This window comes from Netta rufina (assembly GCF_964035555.1).
Source record: "Netta rufina genome assembly, chromosome: 9".
Taxonomy (NCBI): Eukaryota; Metazoa; Chordata; class Aves; order Anseriformes; family Anatidae; genus Netta; species Netta rufina.
In genome coordinates this window covers 16,013,641-16,029,776 of record NC_140132.1, presented here as the reverse complement: position 1 = coordinate 16,029,776, position 16,136 = coordinate 16,013,641, and the positions used below count along the sequence as shown (strand labels likewise).

The 16,136-nt window shown below is 43.8% G+C and overlaps 1 protein-coding gene across 12 annotated transcripts in view; it reads left to right on the top strand.

The window, feature by feature from the left end:
- LPP (LIM domain containing preferred translocation partner in lipoma) overlaps positions 1 to 16,136 on the top strand; it is a 317,139-nt gene that overhangs the window by 258,385 nt on the left and 42,618 nt on the right. For all 12 annotated transcript variants that reach the window (XM_084292045.1, XM_084292042.1, XM_084292043.1 and 9 more), the window contains one exon: positions 13,372 to 13,541. In XM_084292045.1, the coding sequence (XP_084148171.1) occupies positions 13,372 to 13,541 (170 nt within the window). The remainder of the gene's footprint in view (positions 1 to 13,371; positions 13,542 to 16,136) is intronic.

Genomic DNA, 16,136 nt, shown 5'->3' with positions numbered 1-16,136 from the left:
CAATCTACCCATCACATCTGACTTTGTCAACATAAAACAAATTGCATCATTTTAGGTGCAAATGGAAACCAACTCAGATAAACCAGCATTGGCTTTCTTGGATTGATCATGTATATTCAAAACTGCCCGAAGTTGCCTACATTGACATCAGTTAAAATCCAGCTTGGGCTAAACTGAAATGGGTGTCTCTACACATACCTCAGATCTAAATTTGGAGGTCTAATGGTTTTCAGATGATTCTGTTATCACATGTAAACAAGTCCATAAGTTTTCCCTGCTGTCATACCAAAGCGCTTAATGAGGATTAAATATACTTACCATCTTCACAGTGAACTGCCTTGTATGAAGGAAACTGGTAAAGAGTGCTTTCAAAGTTCAGAGCACAATGATAAAGAGTGCCCTGAAAGTTCAGACCACAGCGATTTGTCATCCTTCTCCGTATGGAGGTTACCGTGACTGGTTCGGGATGTTCAGGAGGTTTTTCAACGCTGAGTTTTTGGCAAACGCATATAATCCCTGCTGATGATAGACTTTTCTAATGCCCGCTCAAGGACGTTGGACTGGCAGGACTCACCATGACCTCTGGATATCGGATCGGTCCTTTCTGATTGGTTCTGCCCTAGCACGAGGAGCGAAAGCTTTTGGGGTTTCAGTTTCCATCAGCGCAAAATTCTCAGGTCAAGAATTGTGTGAATAATTCAGGAGACAGGAATTGGTGCCCTTCATGCAAAAGCCAATTTAGCACTAACTTTCCATCTTAGAAATGTGATAAGAGTAATACTTTGAACTCGTCTTCATAGATACTGATCAACATCAGAGCCTCTTCATGGAGGACTGCAGGTTGAATGTCAAGACAATCTGTCCAGCTGGCAAAACTGGGATTTTATTTTGCCCTTCCAGTATCATGATAAACCTGGATCCTAACCGACATTCCCAATGTCTCCTATGTTAGTCAACAGGCCCTAGCCTCAAACAGAGCAGTCTTAAGGCCACTAAAGAGCTCGGCTTTATGTTTTCTTGTTTTGTTTTTTAATTCTTATTATTTTTAAGCCTTGCTAATTATGAATCAAAAGCTGTAGGATGTGTGAGGGTGACACATGCCATTGTGCAGATGGGTTTTCCACAGATTTTCTTTAAATAAAATAATTTTTATAAATATGTGTCTCATATTTTGCACTAATTCAATGCCAGTGGAGGCCAGGCAAGAAAACTTCTCTCTCCTTTTTGATCAAACTTTGAGAATATGACAATCAGGTGAGAATAACGGTCTATGGATACTTGATACCAACCTGCACCATCATGGACTCCAGATATGCAGCATGTGCCACAGGGAGATCATTTTGAAAATACTTGGGAGAGTTTTCAGTATTACTTTCCATCTACCTCAGCCAGTAGAAGTAGGTCCCATGACCAGAGGATGAGCAGAATTGTAATTATTGCATGGTTACATGAGCATAAGTAATATGGTGTTACCGACATCAAGTGTTATTTTAAAAGGACTTTTGCTCTCAATACCAGTGTCCCATTTTAAGGATATGACATGTCTGGTCATCCTGAGTAGAAGCAAGCACTGCACATCCCCGCCAGAATGGGAGTGCCTCTCCATCCCAGGTTGTAAAGCTCCTGTTACTTGTCCAAGAGAGTAAACAAATATTGGACCTTGCACCTGGTTGGAAAAGTCCCAGGTTTTGGGGCAAAGAAGGAAACCTCTGTCCGGTAGGTTGGTTTAATGAGAAAAAACAGAGTTATTTGATTCCAGCTGCTGAGAAACTTGGGATGATGGAATTCAGTGCAGGGGGCGGTGGATGGTCGGCGTACAGGTGAGGCGTTTTCCAGCGCCTGATGGATGTGATTTACGGCAAGGCTGCTGTCGACACGCAGACAGCGCATGTTTCAAAACAGCAAGGAAGCTTTGGGCTGGTGCCGGATTGTGAAAGGCAGGGTTTTAAAAGACCTTAAATAAATGAGGTGCCAGTTGAAATTTGGTGGGACATCTTCTTCTAATGCAGTCAGACACCTTTGAAAACTCCAAGCCTCAAAGCCGCGGGGAATATGAGAGCTATCATTTGTTCAGGACTCTGCTCTTTGTGGGATCCAGCCTTTCTCCACCTTTTTTTTTTTTTTTTTTCTACTTTTGGCAGGGGGAAGACAGGTTCCCTCCCTGTTTCTTGTTTTTTGTCAGACGTTTTTCCCCAGGCAGGCATGCAGGAGGCATGCCAGGCTGGTAGGCCGGAGCCATTGGCACGGGAAGCATCTCTGACTCAAAACTTCACCATTACTCAGGCATTTTCACCTTCTCCGCTGAACAGAGCCTTTGGTAAAAATCTCTCCATGCCACCACCCTCACGGTGATGCAGAGGGGCAGAGACAAGCTGCCGAACGCCGTCTGGAGCACGGCCAGGCTATGGAAGAGTGAATTGAGTCATTCATGCCCAGCAGCGGATGTGATTTTTGGCTGGATTCGAGTCTGGTGAACATACTGATGGCGCCCATCCTGGGCTTATGAAATGGGTTGGCTGGGCTGGGGGGACAGAAGTGGTTTGAAGTGCCCTTGCGCAACACAGAAACAGTTGGATGTGAAAGTCTTTGGGCAGTGGGACCTGGTTTGCTCTGTCTTCATTCAGCACCAAACACCGCAGGGCCTTGGCCCATTGCTTGGGCTGCTGGGGGCCGCTTTCATCATGAAAAATCCTTTGGGCATACATTACAAGGCAACTCATTTCTTGACCTCGATGGAAAGGCTGCTACCCATATCAGTTTGGGCCTTAACTACACTCTCAGTTCAGCTCATAAGACAGCAAATGCTGAGGAGAATTTGATCTACGCTTGAGGCACGCCTGCGCTGAGCAGTGGCGTGATCCCGGGGGCAGGCGGTCGCTGGTCCTCCCCACCTGGAGGAGTGGGTGGGCGAAGGTGCACCAACCGTTGCACAACAAACACGAGGCATCTGAAGAGGAGGCCAGCTCGTCTGCCCTCCAGACCTGCTCGGTTTTGCAACTACCGCTTATGTTACGGGGTCGGGTGCAACAGCCCCTGAAACTACCCTCCGCTGCTCGACCAGCACGTCTGGTATCCTCAGTCCGTGGGTGAGCAGCCTGGGACGGCGTGCGCAGAGAGACACCTGCGAGGAGGCCCAGACAGGCCGGGGAGAGCTCCCCCACCTAGCCCCTGGCTGGGACTTCTGCCACTGGCCCTCTCGATGATTGCCAGGTGCTTTTCCAAATGAGGATCCTGAAATCTGGCGCAGAATTAGAGAGAGAGCCCAGTGGGCCTGGGGATCATCCAGGAAACCCTCCCTCCTCATCGCCCCAAGATGAGGGTGGGAGGAGGAGTGATTTCCGTTGCCTGTCCTGCCTTGCTTTCCCTGTTGGAGTTTCAGACAAATATACAGCTTGTGTGCCACCATTTATTTGGCCCTTCCTCTGTCCAGGGAATGTGGCTTGCAAGTGTGGATACAAAGGGAACTAGCTTAGTGGCTGCTGCTATTAGGATCACCAGAACTGCCAAAATCTATCTAATCCACAGCTCTACCGGTAACAGTTTACCTTGCTGAGGTCCCTCTTAGGAAGGGCAAAACCCCACAGTACCAGCTTTGGGATAGATTGCCTAGAGAAAGCTTTCCTGCCGACCTCACAAGGAACTGGCTGATCTCCTCACCTTCACCTGTTCCCCAGGAGTTAGTGAAGAGCTGCTGAGATTGTTCCCTGGCTAGCATGTAATGGTGAAGTCTCAATAAATAAAAAAAAAAAAATTAAAAATAATAATAATAAAAAAAGAGAGAGATCTCTTTTAGTGATATGTTTCAAGGAGAAGAGTCATCTTTGTTTTAAGAACTCTCATTTTCCTGTGGAAGTAAAATGAAGAAGAGTTTTCTCAGCTTTTGAAAGCATGGAAAGTCCCATTTCTTCACAACTTTAAAAGATTTTGCCCCATTATTATTTTGGAAAAAAAAAAAAAAAAGTAAAGAGAGAAATCAGAGGCAGGATTTTTTTTAACGTCTCTTGCTTTTCTAATTTCCTAAATGTTATTAGATGCCCCTGATGGAGAGGAGTGATGGGCACAGGAAGATGGGGAATGAAAGTAAGATTCATTCATTCATTTACTTTTACCAAATGAAATGATTGAATTCTTTTTTTAGTTAAGCGTTCATTTGCAGATTTTTTGGGGTGCAAATCAGTGCTTTGAAACTCACCCAGAAAAACAAAAAATTTTTAATTTTAAAATATAGTTGCAGAATTCTACTTCTTTTCATCCAACTCTATACTTGCAACTTAAAGCTCCTTTTCTTTGGCATTTCCATGCCTAGTGCTGTGCCCAGACTGGGAGCAGTAGTGAAGAGAAGCAGGTAGTGTCTAGGAGGCAATATGGGACATTACACCCTGTTTGCAGTCCTGGAGAGCCATGGGGCAGGCTGGCTGGAAGAGGAATTGCTGTTACTTCCATAGACAACAGCCGGTGCCCCAGCCAAAAGTGCCTGGCAAAGCTATGCAAATGGCTTGCTCTTCTGTTTCCCCAGCCGGGGGTCTTTAGTGGATATACAACTGTAGTCTCTGTCATCTGGCAACTTTCATCAGCATTAAAGGGAACATTTATAAAGGAAATACAGTACATTTTACTTGCTCCCTTGCATTTCCTTGATCAATCAGCAAAGGGAGGAATGTTTCCTGTCTCACACTTTTTTTCACCCCCTTTCTTTCACATCTCCAGATGTTACTGAGGCTCTATTTCAACCCCTTTGCACATGGTAAAACATGTGCCAGAAAGTTGACACAATGTGAAAAAAAAAAAAAAAAAAAAAGGCACGCTTCAAAAAGTATCTGGGACCGTAAGTACTGTAGAGCATCACTGACCCCCACTGGGCTGGGACACTCACTGCAGATCACCCGAGTTGGGTCACTGGTACCTCGCTGATGAGTTGGGCACACGATCAGATCAACGTTTGCCTGCACTGAAAAGCATTACAAAGGTACTTCAGCAGGTGTCTTGTCTGGGGAGGGAGGGGGGCCAATTTCTTTTAAGGGTTCATGCAGATCTATGCTTCAAAAGCTTCCCATAAGACTGGTTAGACCAAACCAAGCCCACACGTGTCCTGTGTGTCCATCATGAGTAGAGTAAAAAGGCATTGGCTTAGAGAACTGTGAGGGGCATTTTGGTCTGATGGAAAAACAGACTTGCTCATGGTAAGGTCAGAAAGTCGCTGAAATGTTTTGCCCAGGTTGTTGGTGAAACCTCCATTGCTGGAGGTTCTTAGGAACAGGTTAGATAAGTACCTGTCAAGAATGATGTAGAGAATGCTGTTCCTGCCTTCAAGGCAGTAAGGCAGTTTCCATAATCTCTCAAGATCCTCTTCAACTTGAGTTTGTATAGCTTTGTGGAAAAATCAGGAAGGCTCCTCTCTGAACCTTTATTTTGTGTCACTGATGCATTGAAGTTCTGATAATTCAGGAAGGAGCCTCTACCATGTTGGTAAGCACTTGCTATAATCTGTTTTATATCATAAGCAGGCTAAATTGTCTCTCACGTCTCAGGGAGAGAGTGATGCAGATGAGTAAGGGACAATGGCCATCAGCACGTGGATGTTGAGGGCAATACACACCTTCCCTCCTCTGCTGTTGAACAGAGCCAGTTGGAGAGGCACGAACTTCTTCATGCTCCATCACTGTGTCTAGCCAGGCTGCTGGGGAGTGATGGCACGGCCTGTGCAAGGACCTTGTCCCAAGGCAGGATTGTCCAGCAGGGCTGGGACATCCCTCTGAATTGGTGGGGTTTTTGTGCTGTAAGCCTGTCTCACCATCAGACCTTTTTAGAGATTGTCTTGTGGTTAAAGAGACTAGACTGGGATTGAGAAGATGTGGTTTCAGTTCCTGGCTCTGTCACAAACTCCTTGTGTGACCCTCGGCAAGTGATATAACTTACATGGGTCCCAGTTCCCCGTCTGCATGTTGGGTGTCCTAAGAGTCCTCCACCTTCCCCAGGAGCTGGAAGGATTCACCGTGAGGACTAGTGACCAGCTCTGACAGCAAGCTCACCTCCGTGCAGCACGGAGAAGCATTTGAAACGGCACAGGAAAGTGTCAGTAGCCTGAGCCCGCACAGTTGCAGTGCTTTTGCTGTGCGGAGTGGAATGAGACCTCTGGGGCACACTGAGAATGTGTCAGGTTTGCAGCCAAGGAAAGTGAGAAGATGAAGTTGTATTGTGGTTGGAGGAAAGGGATGCAAACAACAGGAGAGCGCAGCTCCTACTGGACGAGCGTAGTACGAATGACAAGGAGGTCACTGCAGGGACCTGTACATCTGGAGTACAAGTGCAACGCAGCTAAACCAGAATAACCAGGACACAGTAATTAAATCACGGCCTCGGATTGAATTTATGAAGTGTTACAGGCACACGTTGCAGCATAAAGCTCTGTTTACTGTGAGAGATTGTGTTTTCTGACGTCTGTTGAAGAAGAGGGAATTAAGATTAATCTGTCTCGTGTCCAAAGGCTGTGTAAGACAACTGATGCATACAGCCTGCTACTGTCAAACGGCGGAACTCCAAGCTTGGATCCTGGCACAATAAACCATTGCCAAGGGCTTCCCACTCAGAAGTCTGAGTTCAAAAACAAAAACAAAAATGGGTAGGTAAGGAAGGCAAGGATAAACTGAGGAAAGTATCATAGTTTCCTACAAAATGCACAAATTACATTTAGGTTTCCCAGCACCCTGAAATTGCAAGGCCCTGGGTGCCAAAGTGCTGGAATAACAGTAGGACAGATACAGTCAAGGCATCTTTCCCAAACATAATCACAGTTGGACACATGCCTCCCATGCTCCACAGGAATGGAATAAATGCTACCTTATGGATCAAAGATTCCTATTTTATGCCCTTTGGATGAATCAAGGAACCCATTGGGTGCTTTTGGGTTACAGGATCTCTGCCACTGAGACTTAACCCAATTAAGGTACCCTGGCAGTTAAGGTCTGCTCTTATACTCCTGGCCTAATGGATTAACCTCTGTTCATGTATTCCTTTAAAATGGAATAATTGTGCTGTCTGGCTTTGGTGCCCTGAGGAATCCCATGTGCTTGGGAAATGCTTGAAAACCCTTGGATAAAAGTCACTAGGAAAGAGGAGGGAGAGAGGGGAAAATCTTGTTACATTGTTGACTTATGGTCAACGTTGTCCTCGAAATGCTGTTTTGTCATCAATATTTCTTCATTAGGAATAATGATTTTTCCACATTTACTGCCAGCTGATTCAAAGCTGTCCAAAAGCAGAATGTGTCATGAATCTCTAAAATGCATTCGCTGGCGGACTCTAAACAGAGATGATTAGAAAAATAACACAGCGGAAATACTGGGTGTCTTGAGGCTGCCAGGGGAACTTTTAGTGAGATATTTTGTCCAATGTATTTACATATTTTAAAAATGTTCTTAGTACGCTTCTGTAAAAGCAGTATGCTGTATTTCTTTAGTTCTTTCTTGCATATTGTATCAGGGCTGCAGCGAGAACCAGGGAATACACTTAGCTGATCAAGGGAAATTGTGTAATTGATAGGCAGTGAGGATATGACCTTGTGGTATATTCCCACAGTACAGTTAGGTGGGAAACAGTTTTTTCCATCATGCAGGAGTTTCTGAGATATCAACATTTTTTTCCCCACATTTGAGCAAATGCAGAACATTCCTACTTTTATGCTTTTATCAGAAAATTATCCCCTATCTCCTCTCTATATAGAACGCATGCTTTGAATTCATGAATTTAAGCCTTCTGTAGAGAGAAGGCTTGCACATTTTCTCTCTGCTCTCTTCACTCTTAGTATCTCTAGTTGCTGCCTGAATTATCTTTGTTAGGCACTATAAATCACATAGCAAGGGATGATCTGTGCCCCCAACAGCTTAGTGTCTAAGTAGGTATGACAGACAGATAATGCTGTAGCCTAAATAAGGTTAATGCAGCCCTTGGATGTACAAACAGGACCATCTCAAGCTAGCTGGATGGAGTTACATTACCTCTGGATTTGGCTCCAATGTGATTGCTATCGGAATATTATGCCATAAGCATTAGTATGGCATGTACGTATTCCATCATCCATCTTCAGTGGTAGATGCTTGCTTGATTGGCTCACATTCTTAATCTGACATTTAAAAGTGACTCATGTCCAAGATAAGGTTGGACACCCTGTACCTGATTCCTCATCTCCAGATCACACCCAGACTCTGGCCAAATCTTAAGAATCTTGCTGAATAACAGCTGAGATTAAGGCCTTTCCTATTCATCTTCACAGATAAAACCTGCATCCAAGCTCCAGTGACCTTGAATCTCTGCAACATCCTTTTCAAAAAATGCAGTTTCTCCCTGTTCATGCTCAACTGGCATGCAGCTGCAGAGATCACCGTATGGCTTGTCACTTAGACCAGATTTCCTCTGCCTCTTAATCATTCCTCTGGTTTCACTTCTGTGTTGTATCAAACAGAAGCTTCTCGTCTTTACTTGTGTGGCCTTTAATGACCTATTCCCACCCCTTTTTGCTCTCATAATCTCCAGAGGCATATCAGCTCATCCATCCCGTCTGCAGGTATCTATGTTCAATCTTCAGGCACTTACGTTTCCCTTTTGTGCTCTCTTTGTCCTTTCCTCAGAAGCATCCCATTAAACTTCCCTCAAACTCCCTCCAGATCCTCTTTCAAATTCTTTCTTAACCTTTTCCTTGGCTCGGCTGTCTAAAGTCTGCTTGTCAACAGTAAAACATTTAGAGTGCTGAGACCACAATTTTATTTGCTGACCAGTTCTGTCTGATTGTTTCTCTGTATTTCCTATCCGTGCGCAGTTATTATTGCTTGTAATAGGTTGTAAACTCCTGCAGCTGGGCCCTTATTTTTATTCTGTGCTTGTCTGATACCCAGCATGGTAGGGCTTTTCCACAATTTGATCACCCAGGACCTGTGGTAGTACAAGCAAAAAACAGGCAATAATAGTAATAAAATAAGAAAAAGTTAGAACATGGCATTGCGTGCAATTTGAGCCCCTCTACTCCCTTCCCCCTCGATTCAGATTTGCAATATTTCACCTTTTTTTATACTACAAAGGACAGGAAATTTGGACGTTTCAGAATAAACTATAGGAGCTGACATTCCCTTTCAGCTGCTGAAGTGTTTCCCTGTGATCCACCGAGTAACGATGGCATTTCCAGCAGTTTTATTAGGGAAGCCTCTGTGGGCACCTCTATCTGTCCCCCCAAGGTAAGCCCAACACGTGGCAGCCTGGCTATGACGAAGGAAGGTCGCAGCCAAGGTTACGAACCTCTTTCATGCAAAAATAGAGGACTCTGGTCTCCCAGGCTTGTTGCCAACTTATCACCTTCTAGTTCTGCTGAAATGATCTTGAACCAGGGCCTAAAAAGGACTGGAGGGGCAGAAGAAGAATGTTGAAATGACAGATTTTCATCTTCGTGCAGTTTAGTACTAATTTTGTCCTTTGTCTTTAAGCTGCCTTTTAAGTGCTATTTGTCTCCGTGGGAAGCAAATGGGTCACGTTGTTCTGTGTTTCTACTGTAATACGCTGCCTGCTATTTTTCTCTTAGATTATTTGTGTAATCTTTTTTTGTGCAATCTGTTTGTTCTTGAGTCTTGCAAGCTTCGCCTTTGCTACTTCTTTCCCAATAAGCAGCGCAACTTGTTCTGTGTTCACTCATGGGCATTCTGCACACAACGGACTGGGTTATTTCAACCAGTGTGAAAATATTAAAATGGGGAACATGTGTGGGCACTTAATTGTGGTAAATCCAACCACAAATACCTTCGCCGTTGGTAATTGGCACACAGGAAAAGCAGACCTTTGTTTTGTTTTTATCAGACATAATGATAGATACATTGTTTTTGGTGGGGTTTTTCTGGTTTTCTAAGGAAATGAGGCTTGAGCAATCGCACTGCCTGTGTGCATGTGCCTATCTGTTTGTCAGTTCCTCCCTCACCAACGACTCTGGAAACTGATAGCCATTTTCAGCCAAATCTGAGTGAGAGGCAGGAGGCAGGAGAAGCGACCTGGGTTCACAGGAGCCCCGTGAGTTCACGGATTGCACCAAAGCCCGCAGAAGGCTCAGGGCCTAACAGCTGCATCCCTGCACACCAGATCAGTCCCACATTTGCCCGTGTGCCTTTGCATGGATCCAGACAGCCAACTGTAAGCTCCCAAATTTGAATATTTTGGCTGACTTGCTTTTACGCTTCGGGCGAGTGAGTCAGTCGGTGGTGTTGCTAGGCACAGAGCTTGTGTTTTGATTCTCACTGGAGTGGCCGTGTCTCATGAAAAACATGGTTTGCTCCAGGCCACAGCGTTACGATTTGCATATAAACTTCTGAAAAAGGAAGCTTTCTTTAAGCTTTCCTGTGCGAGCGTTTACAGTAGCATTTCTGTCTGTGTACATAATAGCAGGAGCTGGACTTCTCATAAATGTAGATGGATTAAGTCTGTTGCTGCCTGAATGGGAATCTTCTGTGGAAAAACCCAGAAAGAGGAAGGAAAGCCTAAGGAAATACCAACTTCAAGGGGAGAAGCTGGCTAAGATTTCTGTTGTGCTGTTCTTTGGTCTGTACCTGGCCACCAGCAGCGAAGCTGGGGAATGCCTCAGAGCCGTGGAGGAATGTAGCCTCAGGGCACCTTTCGGGGCAGAGAAGATGTCTTTATGCTCTTTGCTCAAAGAGAGGACAGAGCTACAAAGGCGCCGAGTGAGTTGCCAAGCATTTCAAGACTGCATATCTAAGTTAGGAAGCAAACCCAGATTTCCCGACATAAGAAGTGCAGCCAGAGGAACGGTCCCCGTATAGAGAGTTTCTGCAGCAAACGGAGAGATGCCTTGGTCAAGGAGGAAGATAAATGGTGAAGTATGCAAGAGTGGCTAAATTATGAATGTGAGAAGAGGAGGAGGGGAAGAAAAGATTCCCACATGTTCTACTCAGATGTTAACAAAGAAAGCTGAGAAGTGTTTGCATAGACACTACATTATTCTGTGTCCAAATGCCTCATAAAAATAATACCGGATGATCACAGAATGGCACACCAGGGAAAATAAATTCTTCAGCGGAATATTCCCGCTGGAAAAACACTGTGTAAAGTAATACACTAATGGCTTTCAATTTCATGTTTTATATATAGAGATATTAACTGCTCCCCAGACGTCTCTTCATATTACAGCCCAGCTACATGAGCAGTTTGGAGAAGGCCCCGCAGCACACTCGGTCTTGTCCGCACGCAGGACCGAGCAGCGCTCTCCCCTTGTACATGCAACTCCTGTGCTACATACAGTAGGCTTCTCCTGCCTCTTCTCGTAGCACTACTGCTCCTGTGGTTCTCTCCAGTGGGATTTTCTTTCACTTGGTCCTAGTCCTCATGGTTTTTTCCATTCTTCCCCCATGCTCTGTAGCCTCCTCACCATGCTGGGCAGCCTGCATTCCTCCTCTGCTCGTGAAAAAGGAGCCCTCACAAGAAGCATTACAGTGGAGTGATTAAAGTCCAGCACTGTCGATCAGAACATTAATAACAAATGCTAAAGAAGGTTAAACTTAAAAGCAACATCTATTAATTCCTTTTTGGAGGGATTTCCAGGTTTCTCTTGGTTTATCTGGTAACTTTTTTCTCCACGTTGCTTAGACTTGGAGCTGTTAGAGTAGGAACCGTCTGCCCAGTGTAGTGCCAACAACACTTATGCCATGGTAGCAAATCAGAATGATCTGGGTTCTTTTCCAAGCTCTCCTAATGCATCTCAAATGCGTATCTATATGATCTTGCCACATTCCTGAGGGATACAAAAGCAGCTTACATGCTTTGTTCACTGGGTGTAGCCTGCTGAAGGCTGGGGCAGGCAGGGAGGAAGGTGTGAGTGCAGGGACATGGGTGCTAGGAGCTGTCCCATGCAGGAGCAGCAGCCCTGCTGTCGGGGTGACAAGACGTGTCTGAGTCCTCTTAGGAAGTTTTGCAGTATTTGTTGGAAAAAGTCAATAAACACAGAGCATGCTATAAGAGAACAATGATAATTGTTGGATTACCGAAATACATGTATTATTAGGTACATCTTGCTTGTATATGTTTTTATGAGTAATTCCATTTTGAGCTCAGTCTGTCTTCCTTCTCTCACTTCAGGTCTTGTTTTTCTTCCCCTCCTTCCCACCCTCAGTGACCACATTACTCCACGCACAGAGGAGGAAGCAGGATCCCACAACTGGGGACACCACAATTATTCTTCAGCTGGAGAATACTGGTTTGAGTGGGGTAAAGCCCCAGACCATAGATGCCCCATTGCCTTTGATGGGGCTATCTTGTGCAGGGTGACTGAGGTTGTTAACCTAACTTCCCTCCATGGCCTTTTGTGCGAAGTACTCTCAACAGTGGCTGCTGGCCAAGGACCTCAAATCTGCCTGGGATATCACGGTTTAGAATGAATGGTTGCCTTTCAGCATATGAGCAAAAGTGCGAAGGTGTGCCTTTCACCCACTCTTTTCCATAATCTCTGCACTACAGTCTTCTATAGGAAAATGTCTTTTCCCCATGAACTAAGAAATCCTCTTTCTCTAAAACCCGTCTTCACTTCTGCCCTGTAAGTTCTTCAGCACTGATGTAGAAAAGGAAGCAAGCCTTGTATGTTTGTGTGTGCAGATTTTTTTGTTATATATTTGTGTATTGCGTTAGGGATCTTTTTCAGAAACAGATAGAATTCTTAGAGCTTCTCTTAGAGTCCTTATTAGTAGCTTCTGATACACCTTCCTTGAATTATTGTAGGAATCAAGTATTCATAGATCAGTTTCTTTACTTTAAATAGACGTAGTGTCTGAATCCATATTAATCTTCAAGCACAAAAAAAGTAATTTTTCCATGTAGGAGATGGTTTTGCACTCTTTGTGATCACTCAGTCCTTAGCTACTACTTTTTATTTAAAATAGGAACTGTGTCAGCATCAGCACGTCAGCAAGAGCACAGATTGATAGTGCTATACTAGCAATATCATAAAAGTGAAGTCTTTTTGCTGGTATAATTGGCTCCATTGAGAGAATTGGTTTAAGCTGTACAAGCAAAAACTACTCTTTAAATGGTAACAATTGTGCTGCCACCAGGCAGCTTTATGGGGCCTCCTACCACAAAACCCCTTCATGCAGAGGCAAGGCTTTAGGCACAGGTTTATCCCATCTAGCTGAGGAGCTGAGGGTGACTATATAGCTGGGTAAGATGATAGCTGAATGGTTTGCATCTGGGGCTCAGATTCCTTAGGATAGTCACTGTTAGTAGTGCCAGTAATAAAACGATTTTAGGATTTTCAGCACAGACATGCAGGAGCACCCTCTTTGCAGTTGAGGATGGGAGCTTGCACTGATTCATGTCCCTTCCTTCTGGTGACAGGCCGCTGTGCCCGCTGCGGGGAGAATGTTGTTGGGGAAGGCACTGGCTGCACGGCCATGGACCAGGTCTTCCACGTGGAGTGCTTCACCTGCATGATGTGCAACAACAAGCTGAGGGGACAGCCTTTCTACGCAGTGGAGAAGAAAGCCTACTGTGAACCCTGCTATATCGTAAGTACCTGTGCTTATTTACCCTTTGGTTTTTAATGTTTAGGCAATGGAAATGTTCATTGCCTTCTCTACAACGCTCTTGCATTATAGTTAAAGCCCCAGTTTGCAGGTAAATCTCATGGCAGTACTGTAAGCACCAATTTTCCATGGTCTTCAGAAGAACTCGGATTTCTTCAGCTTCCTAGGTTAACTTCAATTTCTGTTTTTATGAAGCACTGAAATGAAGTGGCCAAAGCAGGGGAAAGAGGTGGTTTTTGTGATTATTTCAGATCTGTAAGGACTATGCAGCAATTTTTTCTTTTTTTAAGAGGTGGTGTTATTCTCAGAAGCTTTTTGCATTGAGAAACCTGATACCAAAACCCATACAGATGTTGATGCCCACTAAAATGAAAGATGGGACTCAAGATAGCACTAAAATTTCTAAAACTGCCTTTCATGTTGTTTAATATTAGTGGAAGTCTCTCCACTAAACTTTTGGATTGGATATTTTTCTGAAGCTTATCTTATTTTAAAATTTCATTTTACGTTTCCAACAAGCTCTTAAATCAAACAATCAACATTTGCTCTGAGGAGCTGCACTTTTTAAGAGGCTCCTATAAAAGACAATTGGAACCAGTTGTACAGTTGCAAATTAAGGGAACATCACCGAACCTGAGGCCTTACCTTACTGTGACCTTAGCATACAATATGTTGGGATAATCCCTATAATTTAGAATGAGAAAAGCACCATAAACATCAGAACATTACTAAAGCATTCATGGGTCTTCCTGTAAACCTCAAATTCAGAGTCCTTTTTATAAACCCTTGCTTTTTTTGCATGTTGTTAAATTAACCTTATTTTAAACCAAGGCCTAGTTTAAGGTTGGTAACTGTAGCATCCAAGTTCTACCTGTTAACTTTGCAAGAAAAAGGTAAAATTTTGTGAAGGCCAATGTACCTCCGGTATGCTCTATAGCATCTTTTATTTCCATAGATATTTGTTTGGGGTTTTTTTAGGGGTGGGAAGGTGAGGCTTTTCCAGAATTAGACTGCACTTCTGAAAGCAGAAATTGCTTTTCTTGACATTTCTGGTATTTCAATAATTAAAGAAAGTAATAGGTATTTCTGTAAATGCTACCAATATTCCTTTATTCCTTCTGTTTCTGTGGAGTCTTTGCAGTGGGATTATTGCTGAAATATTAAATATAAAAAGGGAAGATTGTCTTATTTGCAGTGGCAGTGATAGATGGGCCATGGTAATTGACTTTCAAAAACTAAGTGATCTTTTTGATTGAAAAATACACCTCTTAAACATTTCCATTTTTTGTTTGCACTGAAATGATTGTACCATAAAAATAAAAGGTTAATTTTGTGGGAAGTTTGACCACGTGCAAAGCACTGCAGATTTCAGGAAGGTGCTTTCATAATGGGATGGGAGCAACTTCATACAACTGGAGTTAAACATTTCATTCACTTCAGGATGGAAATGACTTCATCTGCTTGCAGATTGATACTTTTCTTCTTTTTTAAATCAAGCACATATTCTTCGCCACTCATCTGCTTTAGTTTGGGAAAACATCTGCATTAGCCACTGTAGTAATGATTTAAGATTATTTAATCCCATTACTTATACACTTCATTAGCCTGAGTGAATTGTTGGCAAGGGTTCAGTAAACTTCCTACATTGGGAGATAAAAGGATAAAAAAAGGAAAGGAAGAAGGATTCTGTTCCTCATTTTCTTTCAAATTTGTCTTCTATCTATTTAAGGGATAAAGGAATGATAATTGCCTGGTTGCATCTGCATTTGTATGTTCTGCAATACGGCTTTGCAGCTCTGAGTACAGAGGAATGAGTAAATGTTTAATAGCGTTCTCTTATATAATCAGAAGGGGCCTTTAAATGTTCATACAATCCACAAAAAATGGTTATGGACTCAACCCAAAACACTTTGGGATTGATGGATGCTGCTGCACATGAAGGGGAAGGGATTGTCCTGCTGATGGGTAGCTGGGCGGCTGGTACCATGAATGGAAATGGAAAAGCAGGATTCTGGCGATCTGATTCAGCAAAAATAAATAAATAACCCAAGTAAACATTAAACTCAATAGCCTGTGTTGTGGTTTAACCTGGCAGGCAGCTTAGCACCACACAGCTGCTTGCTTGCTCCCCTGAGTTAGGTTGGGGGAGAGAATTAGAAAGTTAAGTGTGAGAACTCACGGGTTGAGATGAGGACAGTTTACTAGGTAAAGCAAAAGCCACACATACAAAGCAAAATTTACTTGCTGCTTCCCATCAGCAGGCAGGTGTTCAGCCACTTCTAGGAGATCAGGATTCATCACTTGTAATAGTTTCTTGGAAAGACAAATGCCATTGCTACAAACATGCCCCTCTTCCTCCTTCTTCCCCCAACTTTTATAGCTGAGCATGACACCACATGGCACAGGGCATCCCTCTGGTCAGTGTGGGTCCCCTTTCCTGGCTGTGTCCCCTCCCAGCTCCTGGTGCACCCCCAGCCTGCTGACTGGCAGGGTAGCACAAGAAGCAGGAAAGTCCTTGGCTCTGTGTGAGTGCTGCTCTGCAACAACTGAAACATTGCTGTGTTATCAACACTATTT